We start from the raw sequence: 19,115 nt of genomic DNA on the forward strand, positions 1-19,115 counted from the left end.
TGTTAGCCTTATATAAACGACCCAGGTAGTTAGTTAGTGTTTGCTTTAGGGAGAAGGACTGGGGTGCCCCACATGGAACCCAGGAGCCCTACAAGGGAGGCAGGGACCTCTTTGTCAAGAGAAAGCAGCCTAGGAAACAGGGTTTAGATTCCCTGTGACCACTTCTGCCTTGGGTGATCTAAGGATCCTGGAGGAGGCACTGAGGAATGTGTGTGTGTGTTTGTGTGTGTGTGTGTGTGTGTGTGTGAGAGAGAGAGAGAGAGAGAGAGAGAGAGAGAGACAGAGAGAGAGAGAGACAGAGAGAGACAGAGAGAGAGAGAGAGAGAGAGAGAGAGAGAGAGAGAGAGAGAGAGATTGAGAGTTCAACAGGACCTCTGCCCTCCACCGTGCCCTACCTTCCCAAGTGCCACAACCTTCCGCCAGCAGAGGCCTCAGGGTTGGGGTACTCCATTCAAGAGTACTAAGTCCTAGAGGTGAGCTAGGGGCATCAGCCACGCCCCGCACCCAATTCCCCAGATGGACATCACTGAGTCAGACGTCAGGGACCCTCTTCACCCTGCCACCCTCCACCTGCCAATCTACGGGTGGCGGCTCCTTATGCAAAGGGGTGGCTGCGGAGAGGGTCTCAGGATGGGTGCACCTGCCAAGGGAGTGCCCGGAAGAGGGGTTCTTCAGGCGGTGCCCCTTTTGTCCTACCGCAGCGGAGGCCCGGGCCCCGGCTAGGGGGCGGGGGGCGGGCCCAAAGCTCACGTGCTTGCCGCTCGCCTCTTAACCCGGCTCCGCCGCCCCGCCGGGATGGCCGCGGCCAGAGCGCACTGAGCCCCGCTCGCCGCCGGCGTCGCCCGCCCCCGCCCTCCTCCCTCCCTTTTCCCCTCCCTCCCTCCCCGCGCCGCTCGCAGCCGCAGCCCCCGGACCCGGAGGATTATGAGCGAACCATGAGGCGGCTGCGGCGCTGGGCGATCGCGGCTCTGCTGCTGTTGCCGCTGCTCCCCCCTCCCGGTGAGTGACCCCCGCCGCCTGGCCCCTGCCCACGCGCCCCTGGCCAGTCCGCGCCCCGGGCTTTTGCAGCGGTTTCTGCTGCAGCCACATTTTCCTGCAGTGCTCCGAGTGACAGCCGGTCCCGAGCTCGGGAGGGTAGGGCAGTGGGAGAGAAGGGAAGGTGCTTTCACCCACCTGTCCGGATCCGGCCGGCCCTACCGCGGCCATCCCCTGCAGCTGGCCGGCGGACTCTGCAGGTCTCTGCGGGCTTGGAGTGGGGGGGCAGTCGTGACTGTTGGGCAGAAGGAAGCTCGCGGCCCCCTCCCCGTGAGGGTTCTTCCCTCAGCAAGGCAGCCAGATCCTCCCACCCATATGCCCACTGGGCTCCAAGGGCCGCGATCGAGTGGGGGTTGGAGCGTGCCCCCTCGTCCCACGTCTCCTGCCCCATGGAGGGCATCTGCCTGCAGCTATGGCCTTGTCTCCTCAGGTCTTGGGGCCCTGGGTCCCAGTGGAGCTCTGCACTGGAGGAGCTCAGCCCATGTGGGGAGCCCAGAGAGTCCAGAGGGCCCTGAGGTCACAGAGCCCAGTCGACTGGTAAGGGAGAGCTCCGGGGGAGAGGTCCGAAAGCCACAGTTGGACACCAGGGTCCGCCAGGATCCGCCTAGGGGGACGGTGAGTGGGGCTGGGTGGTGAGCCAGGGGGCTGGAGCAGGCCTTATGGCCCACAACAGTCCGCCAAGTAGCCAGGGTGCAGTGCCACCCGCTGAGGCTGCAGCTCCTGCAGCCTCTCTTTCGGTGCAATGGGCCATCAAGTGGGGCTGGAGCCCAACAGTGGGGACTCCGGGACTCTCCAGCTCCCGGCCCCTCCTCTCACTGTGGAAACCCCCTGCCCTGCACATCAGTAGACACTGGCATGTTCAGGTTTCAGTTTGCTTAGGGTCATCCTTCAACCAGCCCCCCTCCCCACTGCCCACCAGAAACAGTGGTTCTGCCTAAAAACAGGTCTTGGGGGACAGCATTGTGCAGTCAAGGATTCATGCTCTGATGTCCCAGCAAAGCCACCCCTCAGTGTACTTTCTTGGAACAGTGTGATGTTTGCTCCGGCCTCAGTTTCCCGCTGTGCACACACAGGGTTATTCCTCTTGTCCTAGCTGAAGCTGGGGCCTTGCAGAATGACCTGAGGCCCAGGATTCATCTGCAAATTACCAGCTCTACCTGTGTGTGCCCTGTCCCTTTCAAGCTGCTGGGCCCCTGCTTCCCAGAGGAAGGTTAGGGATGAAGGAGATTAAGTGCAATTAATAATTAATTAATATCATGTGAATAATAACCATCCAGATGGAATAGTCATTCAGCTCAGCTCTCCAGGAGCTAGAAGCTGAAAGTTAGCCAGGCCAACAGGGGCGGCAGAGGGCTGTACAGGGAAAGCCAGGCAGAAACAGGAGGTGTAGGGAGACTCGAAGGAGGGGCCAAGCCGAGTCTGAGAAGTTTGGGGCAGCTGGGAGTGGTGGGAGGTAAATTGGGCTGGGTAGAGGGAGGAGGGGAAGAGAGGACTGGCATCTGGCCCTGCCTAATGTACTTGGTTAAAAGCCCTTAAGGGGGAGGGGGAGGAGAGGTAGTTGGGTGGTGCGGGGATGGGGAATAGTTGAGAATGGAGAGGAGCAGGAAGAAGCATGCATAATGGATGGACCATCACTCAGGGCTGAGTTGAGGAGGGGAGGGGAGGGGGCTAATGGTCCTGAGCTGGCAGCTGCTGCAGGGTTAGGGGTGGGGGTAGAGGCCAACTTCAGTGCCCACTCCGGCACCCAGGGAGGCAGCTGAATGAGCCTTGGGGATGTCCCAGGCCCGGGGGTGGAGTATCCTGGTCGCTCTTTGGTTCCTAGCGTAGCTTTCTATGAACTGTGTACGCTGCAGCACACTTGACCCCGCCTGACCACTGGGACTCTGGCTCGAGCTTTACAAGAGATATGTGCTATGGGGTCAAGGTATAGTTGAGACGCACAAGGGATGAGAAGTGGGGGCTCCAGCTCGGTAGGCTGTGACTTCCGCTAGCTCTTCCTCAGGACAGCAGGCCTGGGCTGCGGGCAGAGATGGTGAAGCACAGTAGGGCTGAGCTGGGCTCTTTGGATGTTGTTCTTTTAGGTGAATCCGTTGGCTTGTGTGTGGAGCCAGGTATAAACAAGTAACTGAATCCATCGCCTAAGAAGTGGCCAAGGTGTGGGGTGGAGAGTTCTGTGGGTCCGGGGTAGTTGTTGTCTCTGGTTGTTTCTCTGGGCCTGAGACCTCCTTGGGGACTTCATGTATCTTCCCCGGGAGAATCACTTGGCACCCTGGTGTCCCCATCCCTCAGGTACCAAAGGCTGGAGACCTGTTCAGGTGGCGAAGGGCAAGGCCGCCGAGGCCACGGGACTGCTGTGTACCTTTACATCCCTTTCTTTCCACAAGGCCATAGGCAGATACTTCCTCCTGCCCCTCTGCAGATTAGCCAGCTCAGACCCAGAGAGGCTAAGCCACTTGTCCAAAGTTAATAGACCTTAAGTGGTGATAGGAATAGTGTTGCCCAAGCCCAGGGGCGCTTTCCACTGGACTAGTCTACCTCTAGAGATTGGGAAATTTAGGCCTGAGACGGTATCTCCAACTCTCCCCAAGTCAGAAGGATGGAAGAAGGAGAAGAGACCAATGCATGCCCTGACCACGCCCTGACCACGCCCTGACACATCACCACCCCCGCCCCCGCCCCCGCCCCCAGCACACACACCTGGCACTGCTTCCCAGGGTCAGAAGTGGAAGAATGATGGAGCAGTGCAGGCGGAAACAGGACTCTACAGGAACTGTTCTGCCTCTGCCCAGACCCTGTCCCAAGGGTCACTGTAGTGCAGGCTGGGCCTCAGTGACTAGCATCCCTGGTGATGCGGATGGATAGAGGCCTGTGCTAGCCACAGGGAACCTGCCCTAGCTGGAGGCTGGTCATGTCCCCTTTCTGAGTCTTACCTGAGCTTGATTATTAATCTAGAGGTGATGATGTCTCAGCCCTCTCTAGGTGACAGCAGTCGGAAAGGCCTTCATGTGCTGGGGTCCTTTTGGGGAAGGCAGGGCTAGGACAGGAACTAGACCCCAGGTGTCACCGACACCCCTTGCTGGGGCAGACCTCCTCAGCTGTTGAAAGTCTGGGGTGACTAGGATTCATCGGAACTTCAGAAGCGTCTCTCAGATGCGGCTCTCTCCACCAAGGCTCTCATCTCTCTTATTTGGAAGATTGGGCCTGTGGCCTGGAGAAGCAGGAGAACCCAGAAAGCCAAGGTCTCAGAGAGCCTGCAGCTGAGGGAGGAAGACAAGATGCCATGGTGCACAGTTAGGTTGGCATCCACTGCAGAAGTACGTTCCCCGCAAAGAGTACGCCAGCTCTCGGAGTCCATGGGCCTAGGAAGCTGTTGTGTGCATCTTGCCTGGTCCTTAGAAACCCAGATGCTTTGGGGAACCAAAGGGAATGAGGCTGTGGGCAGCAAGCAGAGTTGGGACCCAGGGGCCAAGGTCTGCAGCGAACTCGGCTGAGCCAGGCTATCCCTGGGAGAGCCCCCATTCAAGAGCTGCCCAAGCGATAACTGCTGGGTGGTGTTTTTGCACAAGAGCAAGGGTCCAAATAAGTAACGCCCCAACCCATTTGAGACGGACACAAAGAACAGCAAGATCAGGGACCCAGGCCCCTCACGACCTCCTTCCAGAGATAAGGCCATGTTGTGATTTGCCGCTATGGCAGAGCGGGAACACAGCTCTGTGTTGGTCTTGGGGAAGACAGGCTCTCTGGAGGGGACGAGTGGCTGGAAGCCAAGGACAGGGCATTTGGGGGTTACCTGTTCAGCTCCAGGTGGGAATTTAAGGGGAGCATCGTGACATCTGCAGTCCTTCCACTACACTCTGGCCTGTGGGCCTTACCCAGCACCCTCCTGGCTGCCTCGAGGAGCCCAGCTGTCCAGAGTCTGTCCCCAGAGGGACTGATGACCCTGTAAGGAGGTGACTCTGTCCTCAAAAATTTAGGTCAAATCTGATCATCGGAAGTCATGCACCTGTTCTTCTTGTCTCTGGCCGATGCCCTGCTGATGAATGGAGCCTGTCCACCGTGCTGGTGTCTGCTGGGCAGGAGGGGGTGGCTGCTGGATGAGGGGGCTCCCGGGCAAGGCCCCCTCTTTGGCTTCTTCCTGTTTGCTGTCACCCAGCCCCAAGAGTGTCTGCAAACACAGAGAGTGGGGGGAGACCCTCACAGGTAAATAAATCACTCCACCCAGATCTGGAGCACCAAGCTCCATTCATGTCACCATCCACAGGAAGTGTTTTGCCCTCAAAGCCCTGTTTGGCTTCAGGCTATGGGGGCCCCTCATGTTGTGATTACTGACCCTAACTAAAGGTGTGCTGAGCTGAGTTTCACACCATGCTCATAACACCCATTTTAACGGTAGAAAAACTGAGGGTAGGGTGAATGGCTCCTCAGGTCTTACACTGTCCGTACACTCCAAAGACTGTTGAACACTTGGATGGGGAGGAAATAGCCCTTGCTCCAAACCAGTAAAGGTCATTAAAAGGTGAATTAGGGATCGCATGTTCATGGGTATATATATATATGCATGTCTGTATGAGGTGTGTGTTTATGTGTGCGTGAGCATGTTTGTATTTGTATGTACATGTTTGTGAGTGCATGTGTGCATGTATCTATATGTGGTCTGTGATTATGTGTGTGTACATGTTTGTATATATATGTTTGTGAGTATATGTGTGCATATATCTATATGTGGTCTGTGATTATGTGTGTGAACATGTTTGTATGCATGTGTTTGTGAGTGTTTGTGGTATGTATGTGTAAAAACTAGGCACTTAGAGGTTGAGAGGTGTGAGTCTGGAGACTGGCAGGGGTTGGCTCCTCTGATGAGGACTACAGGGGGTGGGGTTCAGAGTCCTTGTGGGGCAGTGCCTGGAGGTTGTGGGGAGCAGGAATCTGCAGCTCTAGTTTTCTGGGGCAACCTGGAACTCTGGTGATCTTTAGCAGCCCTTCCTACCACTGAGGCCTCTGTCTTTCTCTGCCCTATGATCTGGTTGGCCCTACGCAGGACATGGAGAAACTGAGAGAAACTGAGGCATGGGCTACCAGAAGCAGGTGCCTGGGAGGCAGGGAGGACCTGGCACGGAGAGAGGCAGGTGGAGGGGCAGTCACCTGCCAGGCACCACAGCTGACATGCAGAAGCATCCTCCAGCCCAGGAGAGAGACTTGGCCTGGCACCTCCCCAGCATGACCCTGGGCCTGTCACCACCTGGTGTCGCTCCCTGGGGACCTGCCAGCCTGGGGCAGGTTGAGATCAAATGAACAGGGCATCTAAGAGTCAAGGTGGCCAAGAAGTAAGAGGCAAGCGCAGGCCATGGGGTCATGTCAAGCAGTCCTGAGCAGTGCTGAGCTGGGGCTCATTAGGCTGAGGTGGCCCATTGCTGTGACCTCGGGTCTGGAGGGCCCAAGGGACTGAGGGTAACAGGAGGAGACAGGGCTGGGACAGTGGGCCAGGCCCGGCAAGGAGAGCTATCGACTTTGGTAGAAACACTAGGCAAAAGCTTGACTGGAACTTGTGGTCCAGGAGCCAGCAGCAGCCCTGTGCCTGGGATAGGGCAGGGCTCGCTTGATCTGGCACTCCCCTCTGAGCATGGACAGTTGGGGCAGGCCAACATGCCTTAGTGCCTGAATTCTCAACTACCTCCCGCCACCTTGTACAAAGTCCCTTAAGTCTGCCCCGCTCCGGCCTCTCCTCCCCATTCCACCCCTCAGACCCGGCTGCTCTTCTCTGGGCTGAGCCCCATGTCCCTTGGAGAAGGGTGGCGTGGTCCACAGCTGAGCCTCACTGGCTGCAGAGAACTGGAGAAAGAGAACCCCATCATGTCTCTCACTGCTATCTATCGGTCCCTGCTTTCCCCGGAGTGGGCTTAGCGTGGCCTTTGCAGAAACCTCCCAACCTTGCGCACTCAACTTACATTTGTCAGAGGGAAAACCTGCGGCTCACAGAGGCTTCTGTGTCATCCCTAAGGTTGCACAACTTAGAACTGGATCAAAGGAAGGGGCCTAGAAAGCTGTCTCTCCAAGCAGCCAGGATAGGGACAGACAGACAAGCCGGGGCAGTCCTGAGGTGGGAAGGGCAGGGGTGCCCAGGCAGAGCTGAAGGAGAGAGGACCAGAGCCAGGCCAGGCATGAGGGGGGACAGCAGACTTGGCCAGGTTGAAGGTGTGCGTGCGTGTGCGTGTGCGTGTGCGTGTGTGTGTGTGTGTGTGTGTAGGGACTCATTGCCCTTGGTACTCTATTCTGATCGATGCTCTGGGGGCTCAGGGTGGAGCTCGGAACCTCAGACAGCCTGGGATGGGGTGAGTCTACGTCCTTGGGGCTCACAGGTCTTGCCTTCGCAGGCCCTGGCCTTTGGTTCCACATTGTCTGCATGCCCCGAGGCTCCCATGGCCCTGGGCTGACTTCGTTCTTGTCAGCTTTCCAGAAGAGAAGGCTTGGAAGTATAGTCCCTGGGGTTGAATACCAGCCTCTAGTTTTTAATTCTTCCTCTTTTCTGTTTGGGGTACAAGGTCTCAGCAGCCAAGACAGTATGGAACTATGGAGCTGAGGTTAGCCTCGAACTCATGATCTTCCTGCCTCATCCTCCTGGGATTGCAAATTGCATCGCCACACTAAGCTTTAACCTCTTACCTGTGAGGCCTTGTGTGTAATAGTTTGCATCTCTGTGCTTTGCTTGCTTCGGTCAAGAAGGGCAGAAACAGCTGGCCCACAGGGTGGTTGAAGAGATCAAATATGGCAGTGCTCATGAAGAGTTCAGACCACCTCAGGGGCCTTAGCAGTGCTCAGAAGAATTAGTTATGGTAAGGTGGGGGAGGACTCAACTAGGCACAGGCTCTGAGACCCATTGACCTGAGTGTCAGGGCTCTCTTCCTGCAAGGTGCCCTCTAACACCAAAGAATAGTCAGTCAACCAGTCCTAACCAGACGGCAGAGTGGCAAGGTCTTACTCCAGAGATATCTGGAGGTCTGTCCTCCTAAATAGATGGGATAGGAAAGACTGGGCCCCTGAATTCAGCCCAAGCATTTCCTATGCTTGCAAAATGATTTGGAAGACCAAAGACTTTGATTGCCAGCCTTTGAATGGGGGTTGGGCTCCAGGTGTGCCCTTAAAGTGGTTGTAGCTCAGGCCAGCCCCCCCTCCTTAAGCCCAAGCTTTGCTACCCTTCTCTGGGGAGGGGGGTGTGGGTGTGTGTGTGAAACTTTCCCTCCAGCCTTTGATGTCTCTCTTCCCCCACCCCCACCGCCAGGCAGCTGGGCATCTAGGCAGAAAGGGCAGCCATCTTGCTCAGGCCTAGTCCATTGCCATAGCAACTTGGAGCCTCTCAGTCCCACTGCATATGCCCCTTTGAAAAATTTATCAGGAAAACTTCCGTGTTTAAAAATTAACCGTTGGATTGAAATATTAAAGATGAGCTGCTTTGGGTAGGCAGAGGGCAATGGATTGGGGGGTGGGAACCCCACCCTCCTGTCAAGGTAGCACCTGCCCGTGCCCAGCAATGGGGCCCCAGTGATCAGTCCCCATGTGTCTGGAGGCCTGAGTCCTGTATAGGTTGGGGTTGGGGTAGCAAGGGGCCTGCTCCCCTTCCCCTGTCCAGCCATGAGCTAAGACCGTCTACTTTTCCATGGTATGTCTGGGGCCTTCTTTCTGTTCCACTGAAGCTGGGTGACCCTGTCGTCAGCTCTGAAAGCCTGACATGAGGCCATGGGCAAGGCCAAGCTGCCTCTCTATGTCCCTGATTCTCAAAGAGACTAACCCAGAAAACAGCCAGGGCACAAAGGGTGCCCAGGACCTGGGTGAGGGTGGGTGGGCTGTGGCCAAGGTTGAACAGTTGTCCCTGGGAAAGAAGCCTCAGAGGACAAAGACCCAAGAAAGGGGTCTCCTGAGCTTCTGGGGCTTGGCCACCCCTCCCCCAGGGTTCCTCTGGGGTTCCCCACTCTTGCTTCAGGCTGACCCCTCTCTGCTCTTCCCCACGCCAGCCTGTGCACCTGGCCCAGGTGAGTTTCGTCATCCCGGCCTTCAACTCAAACTTCACTCTGGACCTGGAGCTAAACCAGTGAGTGTGGCCTGGAGCCAGGGGTTGGGCAGTGAGCAGTGGGGTGTGGCTGGCTGGGGGGGGGTTCCTGGGGGATGTAGATCCTTAGCTGGGGTGGGACCTAAGCAGGACTTGGCTTCACCTGGTGACCCCCCCTTCTTCCTGCTACTTTGTGGTTTCAGTCACCTCCTGTCCTCGCAGTATGTGGAGCGACACTTCAGCCGGGAGGGGGCAAGGCAACACAGCACTGTGAGTGTCTCTGGAAGGAGGGGGGGTAGAGGTGCTGTTCAGTGCTCACAGAGGCAAGGGTGGGGCCACAGTGGTGGAGAGCTGGCCTGGCGTAGGTGAGGCTTTGACCCCCGGAACACCAGCAGAGAGGAACACTGAGGACAGAGAGAGGATGGCAGAGGGGTGTCAGGGACACATTCAGCAAGGCCAGGTGTCTGGAAACACCCCACCCTTCCCCACCTTTGAGACTCTGTGGACCTGCAGTTAGGAAGGAGAGACTGGGTGGTGTGGGACTGAGTCCACAGCTTCAGATTGTGGTCTGACTCCCCAGGCCCCTTGCATGGTGATACAACAGGGTCTTTATTATATCACCTTAGCTTTGGAAGGGACAGCAACCCCTCCCTTATTTGGGGAGAGCTGTGGGACCACACTCAGGGTTTCGGACATCCTCGGAGAGAGCTCCATCCCTGAGCCCCATCCAGACCAAAATACCTCCTCTTGCTCTGGGAGTCCCAGATGCCTGCCACACTGGGGTCCCAGTCCCGGAGGCCCTGGAGCCTGAACAAAGATGAATGAGTGTCTATAAATAGCTTGCTCCCCCCATCCCTCTTTCCCCCCCCCAAGCCTGTTCTGTAACTGGAGCACAAGTAATTCTGCAGGAAGCGGGGTTGAGAGAGGCGGGTGCTGTCGGTCCCCTCTGACCTGTGAGCCGGTCAGGAGAAGCCATGCACAGTTTCTCAGGTGCAGACCACATGCATCTGCAGCAGGTCCTGGTTAAATGACACACTGAAGGTGGTGTGCTCAGAGCAGGGACTGGGGCATGTATGGCAGGTTCTATGTCAGAGCCAGCTATTGGTCTCAAAGGAGTCTGGGATCTTTTACCAGCCCCAACGAATAGCCAGGAGCTGCTGCTGCGGCCTAGTGTCCTCATTCTATGGGGTAGATGAAGCTGGCCCAGAAAGTGTTAGGAGCTTGCTCACGGGTGACAGAAGGCATTAGAAGCTCCACCAGCTTAGAGCCTCTGGTGTTCCTGAGACCAAAGTCCTCCTTGTCCTGTCCCCCTGTCTCCAAGCTGGGGCAGGGGGTCCTACTCTCAGCTTTTCCGCTCCACAGGGGGCTGGAGATCACTGCTACTACCACGGGAAACTCCGGGGCAACCCACACTCCTTTGCTGCGCTCTCTACCTGCCAGGGGCTTCAGTGAGTAGGGGGACACCAGGCGGCAGTGGGGGCCTGTGCCTGGCCCAGGATGCCGGTGAACTGTGCCTCTCTCCACAGTGGGGTCTTCTCTGATGGTAACCTGACTTACATTGTAGAGCCTAAGGAGATGGCTGGGCCTTGGGGACCCCCACAGGTAAACAAGGCCTGCAGGGCCTTCCTGCCTTCCTTCTGATGCATGCTGTGACTGTCCCCCAACAGCTGTGCTGCCTCCTCCCCTCCAGTAACCTCAGCCTCACTGCCCCGGATGACCCCAGCTCTGGTTCCTGCCTTCTCTGCTCCCATCTCCAATGTCCCCTCTGTCCCCCAAGTGACCTCTCACTGGGCTCCAGTGTCCTTTGCCCCTGTCTCTCAGGGCGCCCCCCAGGTCTTGACCCTGGAATCTGAGCATCTGGGAGATCAGATCCGACATGGGAGCTCTGGCCAGTTCTGGGTCACCCTGGGGTGGGGTGGGGGAAGGGCGGGAGCTGCCCCCAATCTGGGCTTAGAGCAGATCTGGTTGGCTCCCCAAGAACTAAATTCCCTCATTGCAGGGACCCCTTCCCCACCTCATTTACCGGACCCCTCTCCTCCCGGCCCCCCTTGGATGCAGGGAACCAGGTAAGAGAGGGGAAGGGGGTGGGGCTGCACAGCTAGGCCCCTCTTACCTACTGCTCCCCGCAGGCTGCCTGTTTGCTGTCCCTGCCCAGTCTGCTTCTCCCAACTGGCCCAAGCTAAGAAGGAAAAGGCAGGTACGGGGCCCGCACAGCCTCGGGCTGCAAGACCTTAGAGAATGGTCCAAGACAGGTCATCCCCTCCTATGGCTGGGCAAAAGAGAGCTCGCATCGATGAGGTCAGGGGCCAGGGAACTATCTCCAGAGAGGGCCACCTCAACAGGTCCCCATTTGGGGCCTCAGATACTGCATGTTCTCTGCTCTCGTTTCCAGGCTGGGAGGGATGGCATTTTCTGCCAGTTGGGGGCTGACACCATCCCTGACTGGAGACCAGAATGCCTCCTCCCCACAAGTCTGCTCATGGTTTGCCCATGAGTCCAGACATGGAGGGGACTGATTCCAAGTGCCCACCCACCCTCCAGGTCCGCAGGGGCCACCCCACAGTGCACAGCGAGACCAAGTATGTAGAGTTGATTGTGATCAACGACCACCAGCTGGTAAGTTCCCGGGCTGAGGGGGGAGCCTGGGAGGAGGTCCCGGTGGAGCCTTGCCTTCTTACCCCACCTCTCTTGGCAGTTTGAGCAGATGCGGCAGTCAGTGGTCCTCACCAGCAACTTTGCAAAATCTGTTGTGAACCTGGCAGATGTGGTGAGCTGCAGCTCTACTCCCCTCCCCCCTTGGCCCCCCACATCCAGGCATCCAGGGGTCATTGTCAGCCACTGACCCCCACTTCTTGAAAATATAGATTGCAGCCTCCCTCCAGCCCCCTCCCCCATCTTCTCTCTGGGTCCAGATATACAAGGAGCAGCTCAACACAAGAATTGTGCTGGTTGCCATGGAAACGTGGGCAGATGGGGACAAGATCCAGGTGCAGGATGACCTACTGGAGACCCTGGCCCGGCTTATGGTCTACCGGCGGGAGGGTCTGCCTGAGCCCAGTGATGCCACCCACCTCTTCTCGTGAGTCCCCGCACTGTACCCTGCCAGCTTTTGCTGGCTGCTAGTTCTTACTGCCTGTGCCAGGTACTCTTTTTGGGGCCTGCAGGTGGAGCTCACCTTGCGCCTGCCACCTGCTTCCAGCCACATGCACCAGCTGGGCATCCTCTGCACCTGGGGCTGTGCAGGGGCTGTGCTCTTCATCTTTCTTTGCCAGACTGCCCATCATCCCTTCCTCCGTGATGAAGTACCCTAGTGATGGACAAACCCAATTAAGGGCCCCGAAAACCTCGGTTTGGCTTATGGGTGGATGAACCCAGTTAGGGGAGGGTCCGGCCTGATATGAAGGCCTGGAATCCACTGCTCCTTCCACACCATCCTGACCACTCTCTCCCTTCTAGGGGTAGAACCTTCCAGAGCACCAGCAGCGGGGCGGCCTACGTAGGAGGCATCTGTTCACTGTCCAGGGGTGGAGGTGTGAACGAGGTAAGCACACAGGGTCCCAACCAAGACAGAGGCTTGCTAAGATACAGTGGCTATTGGGAGGATGGAGACATCCTATGATCCATCTTCCTCATCCCTAGTATGGCAACATGGGCGCCATGGCGGTGACCCTGGCCCAGACGCTAGGGCAGAACTTGGGGATGATGTGGAATAAACACCGGAGCTCGGCAGGTACCAACCCTGAAACCCACAACCTTCCCAGACACACGCAGCACAAGGGCCAGTGGGGGGGGGGGGCGCGCCTTTCCACCCTGTCTCGTGTGTTCTTAAATCTCCTCTTAGGGGACTGTAAGTGTCCGGACATCTGGCTGGGCTGCATCATGGAGGACACTGGGTGAGTTCTTGGTGACAGACTTTGGGAAGGGTTTGGGGGTAAGAAGAGGCCTTCAGGGAGCACTAGCAGTCTAGATGGGTGGCTTCAAGAGACCCAGCTCACAGGACCACTCAGGATAACCAAGAATAAAGGTTATCTGTAAATAGCTCAGGGACACTAGGACACCAAAACCGGCCAGACTGCAGCGCGCTCTCTGGCCACTGGGAGGCGCTCGAGCCTCGTGCGAGGCTTCGTCCCTCCCAGGCGTTCCAACACTGGGCTCTTTGTCCCGAGGTTCAAGGGAGCGAACGCAAGGGACGTCCTCCACCCATTCTCAGATGGGAGTCTGGGATTGACTGTCGTGCAACCACAGGGCAGTTCCTCGGTCTCCTTGTAGTAATAACCAAGGCTCCCGAGGGAGGGCTGCCCCCAGCAACACAGTCCCCCTCACGCCCGCCCAGGTTCTATTTGCCCCGCAAGTTCTCGCGCTGCAGCATCGACGAATACAACCAGTTTCTGCAGGAGGGAGGCGGGAGCTGCCTGTTCAACAAGCCCCTCAAGGTACCGGCGCAGAGAACCGGGAAGCGGGGGTGGGCAAGTCCCAGCCAGGCTCCCGACATCCCCTCTCCCTCCAGCTCCTGGACCCTCCCGAGTGCGGGAATGGCTTCGTGGAGGCGGGCGAAGAGTGCGACTGCGGGTCGGTGCAGGTGAGCAGTCCGGGTGGGCTCCTGTGTGGGCCCGGGACGCGCGCGTGGGCTCCAGGAAGGGAGAGCACAGAGTGAGAAGGGGCTAACCCGCCTCTCCACTTCTCCCCGCGACCCTCAGGAGTGCAGCCGAGCGGGGGGCAACTGCTGCAAGAAATGCACCCTGACGCACGATGCCATGTGCAGCGATGGGCTCTGTTGTCGCCGCTGCAAGGTGAGGACTAAGGGAGTGAGGGGTGGGGTGGGGGGGGGGGAAGAAGCAAAGAAACGATTGGATGCTCTCAACAAGAGGCGGGAATGAGGAGGAGCTGAGTCTGTGTGGGCGGGCCTTGTCCCGAAGAAATCACCAATGGGGGATGAGTTAGTAGCTGGGGGCCGGAGGTAGGATGGGGTGGGGTGGGGGAGTCACCCTTACTGTTAGGGTGAGGAGGGACGGGAAATGAGAAACAGACCTTGGGACCCACGTTCCAGGACAGTAACCCTGGAAGGGCAGTGGCGAGATATTTCTCCTTCCCAGAAACACATGCATGCTTTTCCTAGTATGAGCCACGAGGTGTCTCCTGCCGAGAAGCGGTGAACGAGTGTGACATTGCAGAGACCTGCACCGGCGACTCAAGCCAGGTCTGCTAAACCAGCTGTCCTGTGGAAGCTCAAAAACAAGGCAGCCCCCTCTCTTAGAAGTTTGGCTCTGAAGAGCTGAGCTGACTACTCTCGGTGTCCTCTCTTGCTTAGCAGCCGGCCACACTGCCCGCCGCTAACCAGCCTCCGCTTTTTCTGCTCTGAGAAAGGGGTCAGGCCACCTAGCTCCGTTCCTTCAATCATTAAATAAGCATTTGTAGTGAAGCTGGTACTCCCATTGCCTGGCACCAGTGTCTAGCGTGTTCTAGGAATCAGATGGGTCGTAACATCAGTTAACTAGATCTTAGGAAACTGGGGAAGCCTGGGAGTCTTACCAGTCAAATCCAGAGCCAAACAGCCCCCCCCCCCCCCGTCCTTCATGTGGAAGAGCCATGTAACATGAGGCCTCTTTGGGAAGCTCTTGGTACCCTGCATTCTTCCCCAGTACCTCAGCTCAGCTCTGGGCTACCCTGCTCAGCCAGCCCCTCTCTCTACAGTGTCCTCCTAACCTTCACAAGCTGGATGGTTACTACTGTGATCATGAGCAGGTATGAGGGAAGGGGTTGGGGTCCTCCCGTCCGAATTCAGTGCAGTTGTGTCTCCACTATGATCTCCCATGCTTCCTCTCCTGTGGATCATAGGGTCGTTGCTACGGAGGCCGCTGTAAAACCCGGGACCGGCAGTGCCAAACCCTGTGGGGCCATGGTGAGTCCAGCTGGGTATAGAGAACAGTGACTCAGGAAAACACAAAACTCAAGAGTTAGGCTGGGACAGCTTCCGGTTGAACATGTCCTGCAAACGACATGTGGCTTCTGAAGACCTTGGGCATCAAGCCCAAGGATTAGGCCCGAGGTTTAGAGGTGCAAGTCTGAGGTCCTAGAGGGGTCCAGGGGTCTGTGGGGTGATGCTTCATCCCCGCCTCTCTCTCCCTCTCTCTCTAGTGGCTGCGGATCGTTTCTGCTATGAGAAGCTGAATGTAGAAGGGACAGAGCGAGGAAACTGTGGGCGCAAGGGGTCTGGTTGGGTCCAATGCACTAAGCAGTGAGTAGCATCCCAGCGCCAGGGTCAGGGAATCTCCAAAGGTGAAGGCAGCAGGCTCCAGGAAGAGCCTGTGAGACCCGAGGGGAAAGAACCCAGGTTCAGTACTTGGGTCTACAGTGAAATTTGGATTCATCATCCCCATGTGTCCCAACAGGGATGTGCTTTGTGGCTTCCTTCTGTGCGTCAACATCTCTGGAGCTCCTCGGCTAGGGGACCTGGGGGGTGACATCAGCAGTGTCACCTTCTACCACCAGGGCAAGGAGTTGGACTGCAGGTGTTGTCTGGGACCGTGGCTGGGGAGGATGAAGGGACAACTGTGACTGAGACTAGAGGACAAGGGTTGAGGCTGGCTATACCGTGTCTCCAGGGGAGGCCACGTGCAGCTAGCTGATGGCTCAGACCTAAGCTATGTGGAGGACGGCACGGCTTGTGGACCCAACATGCTGTGCCTAGATCACCGCTGCCTGCCAGCCTCGGCCTTCAACTTCAGCACCTGCCCTGGAAGCGGAGAGCGACGGATCTGCTCCCATCATGGGGTGGGTGTCTGGTGGGGGGGGAAGCACGCTGGAGGAGGCTCACACAGGGACATGGCCCTGCTTACCCATGCTGGCCTCACCCACCTGTAGGTTTGCAGCAATGAAGGAAAGTGTATCTGTCAGCCGGACTGGACAGGCAAAGACTGCAGTATTCACAACCCACTGCCTACATCCCCTCCCACTGGGGAGACTGAGAGATACAAAGGTAAGGCTGAAGCTGCCTAGCACCGTCTGTGTTGCCCGTTTTCCATGCTTGTCCCTGCCAACCAAGCCCTGCCCTCCTCCCCAGGTCCCAGCGGTACCAACATCATCATTGGCTCCATCGCCGGGGCTGTCCTGGTCGCAGCCATCGTCCTGGGCGGCACGGGCTGGGGATTTAAGTAAGAGACACAAGATCCCTAGATCCCCTCCAGGTGCTTGGGGGTTTGGCACCCCAGACTGTTGGAGCCTAATGGCCTCCCTGACAGGTTAGCTCAGCCTGAACTCACACATCACTCCTGCAAGCCAGCCTTCGGGGTCTGGTTAGGACATTTTAAGAATCCACCTGCTCATGTCTAAACACCAGACTTTACGGGAACAGCCTTGACTCCCAGCCTCCTGAAGACTGCATCCCAGCACTGCCAGGGGAGAGGTGGCCAGGGTGTGTCTGAGATGTCCCCCAGTCCCTGTCCACATTCAGCTCAGGAACTCCAGGACACTGCAGTTAGGGTCTGGTCTAGGCCCCATACTGGGCACTTGAAGAGCCCTGAGGCCCAAGGTCACAAGGTGACTTAGTGGCCGAGCTAGGATTTGAACCCTCTACCAAGATGGGACAGATCTCCATGGTCCATTTATGGGGCAGGGCTTCCTGAGATGGAAGGCCATTCTTTTGGAGAACAGGAGGTTCACCCAGTTTCTTTTCCTGTCTCTCTTGCCTGTCCTCCCTTTGGCTCCTGAAGAAACATCCGTCGTGGAAGGTATGACCCGACCCAGCAGGGGGCAGTGTGATGCCGGCCACGTCATCCCTCCCGCTGTCCTTGTCTCCATTTCATCTGTCCCTTTGCATTCTGTTGACCGGGAGCTGGGACCGATCCGATTCCCGCAGCCCTGCAGGCAGCCTGGGCAGCAAGTCCTCAGGCCCTTCCTCCTGCTCACCCGCCTGTTGGGCCCTGGTCCACCTTCATCTGTCCTTTTGCTGCCGGGTCCTATGGCCGGGTGGGCGCTGGAACTGTGCCCTGCAACCCCTACCCCTAGGAGGGGACCTCCCCCTGCGTCCTGCCCATCTGTTTTGTCTACCATGCCACCGCTGTCTGACCTCTGCCAGAACCCCCACCTGGCCAGCCTGTGACTTGATGCCTCCAGGACCTCTGGGGAGGAGAAGGGCATCTGGAGGGTTCACCCTCAGAGCCCAATCTCACGTCCTCTCCTGATGCCCTCTCTCCATTCCAGGTCCGGAGGGGCCTAAGTGCCACCCTGCTCCCTCCGAGCCTGGCACCCACCGTCTCGGCCCTGAACCACGAGGCTGCCTCCACCCAGCTACAGAGGGAGGCACCATGCAAATGTCTTCCAGGTCCACCCTTCAACTCCTGGCTGCACAGGGGTTGGGGGTTGGGACTATGGCCTTGCCTTTCAGACCACCTGGGTAGAGGGGCCTGGAGGAGGGCACTTACTGCCCAGTTCCCCATCTCACCTCATGCGGCTTTGGCCTTGCACACGTGTCCCCCTGTGAATGTAGCCTCCATCACCACAGCTCATGTTGGGGCCTGGACTGGTGCCTGCTGGGAGCAGCTGGGTGGCCCCTCTTCAAAACCAGGCAGCTGGAACCAGGGTGGTCGCTCCCCTGGACCTCACGGGAAGGGGCTGAATTACAGTTTATCTTTTTTTTTTTTTTAACTTAATCTTAACTGATGAATGTAACCTTTGGGTTGCTGGGGCCAGGGGGCAGTTGTAAGGATGTTTTGACACTTACAAGAGGGCCTCCAGGGCCTGAGGCCTTGAGACCTCCCACATCCCTCTCTGGGAGGCCCAAACTGGAATCCTGTCAGGGAACCCAGCGGGGGCAGGGCAGCCCTGCTCGCCTGCCCCACCTCGCCCAGCTTAGTAGAAGTCTGAGTGCTGATTCAAACCAAAGCTGCCTGTCCCGTGCCCACTGCCTAGCTCATGGGACTCTCTGTCCCAGACTGTCTTCGATTCCAAACTGACCATCCTGTCCCTGCCAGGGTGCATGCATTTGGGGGTATAGAAAAATATAGTCCCTAAAATAAACGGCACCTTTCCCCTTTCAAGAAGGGTGATTCTGGGGCTGTCTCAGGGTTCAGGTGCCCCCTGATGTGGCCTAACTGCTCCAGAGCAGGCTATCTTAGCAGGGAGGACTCTCGTAGGGAGAACCACGGGTGCCCCTGTGGCCCAGGGTCTGTGCCTGTGATGTGTAAGAGGAGATGAGGAAAAGGTAGGCCTCATGGATGGGTTATAGGCTACTAGGAAAATCCTCACATCCTCAACCCACACCCACCCCCATCAGAACTTTGATTCATCCCCTGTAGTCTAGGGCTGAGTAGTAAGTTTACAGATGTTCCTGTCTGCCCTCCTCTGGTCCTTGCTGCCGCCCAGCCTGAGAGCTGGACCAAGGCTGGCAGAGCTGCTCAGTCCTCCCACGCAGTCCAGCAGGGCCTGCCTTCACAACCCTATGTGAGGCAGACAAGCTCTGGCTCCACGCCCTAAGAGCCAGCTGGCAGGGCAGGATGGAGCAGGCTCCCTTATGGATGAAAGCCACAATGAAAGGAAGCCCCTTCTTGGGGACACCCCACTCAGGCTAAGTAGTAGTTCTGGACACCCCAGAGCCAGAGAGTTGCCCTTTTGTGTTCCTCCTATTTCTGAGGACTCTTCGAGGAAGGCTAATGGAGAAAAAAAAAAGGCTTCGATTACCTAAACCAACCCAGTGGGCCCTTGGAGCCTACAACCCATTGGCAGCTTTGGGGACGGCCAGATGGTGTTGCCCACAGTAGGGTCCTCTGCAACTGAGCTCCAGCTGCCACTGTCCTAGTGACAACAGGACAGACTCAAGCCACCAGCCCCACTAGCTAAGGACTGGAGAAAGGCTGGATTTTTCATTGTTGCTGGGATACCTTGAGACCTCCCTCCATCAGGTGGCACATGCGCACACAGGTGGCCATGCACCTGGGTGCAGACATGTGACTCCATACCTCTGCACCACTGTGAAGGCCTCTGCATACAAGGGCATGACCATATGTGTCCTTGGTGAAGAACACAAGACTTCCTGTGACCAGTC

The 19,115-nt window shown here is 57.5% G+C and overlaps 1 protein-coding gene across 2 annotated transcripts; it reads left to right on the top strand.

The window, feature by feature from the left end:
* The first annotated feature begins 1,465 nt into the window (after positions 1-1,465).
* Positions 1,466-18,111, top strand: Adam11 (ADAM metallopeptidase domain 11). Of its 2 annotated transcripts, XM_028780419.1 has the most exons (25): positions 1,466-1,650; positions 9,042-9,118; positions 9,280-9,346; positions 10,439-10,524; positions 10,603-10,678; positions 11,076-11,142; positions 11,206-11,269; positions 11,618-11,692; positions 11,772-11,843; positions 11,989-12,155; positions 12,533-12,617; positions 12,716-12,806; positions 12,918-12,969; positions 13,410-13,509; positions 13,584-13,655; positions 13,774-13,866; positions 14,193-14,273; positions 14,768-14,818; positions 14,912-14,975; positions 15,212-15,311; positions 15,466-15,585; positions 15,679-15,847; positions 15,938-16,052; positions 16,137-16,227; positions 16,786-18,111. In XM_028780419.1, exons 6-25 carry the CDS (start codon positions 11,129-11,131, stop codon positions 16,832-16,834), a joined length of 1,725 nt encoding a protein of 574 aa, XP_028636252.1. In that variant the 5' UTR covers positions 1,466-1,650; positions 9,042-9,118; positions 9,280-9,346; positions 10,439-10,524; positions 10,603-10,678; positions 11,076-11,128; the 3' UTR covers positions 16,835-18,111. The 2 variants fall into 2 exon arrangements, with proteins under 2 accessions (XP_028636252.1, XP_028636253.1); XM_028780420.1 differs by lacking the exons at positions 1,466-1,650; positions 9,042-9,118; positions 9,280-9,346; positions 10,439-10,524; positions 10,603-10,678 and having other exon boundaries at positions 11,044-11,142.
* Positions 18,112-19,115: the final 1,004 nt, after the last annotated feature.

The sequence above is a fragment of the Grammomys surdaster genome, unplaced genomic scaffold (genome assembly GCF_004785775.1).
Source record: "Grammomys surdaster isolate TR1022 unplaced genomic scaffold, NIH_TR_1.0 371, whole genome shotgun sequence".
In the NCBI taxonomy this organism is placed as follows: Eukaryota; Metazoa; Chordata; class Mammalia; order Rodentia; family Muridae; genus Grammomys; species Grammomys surdaster.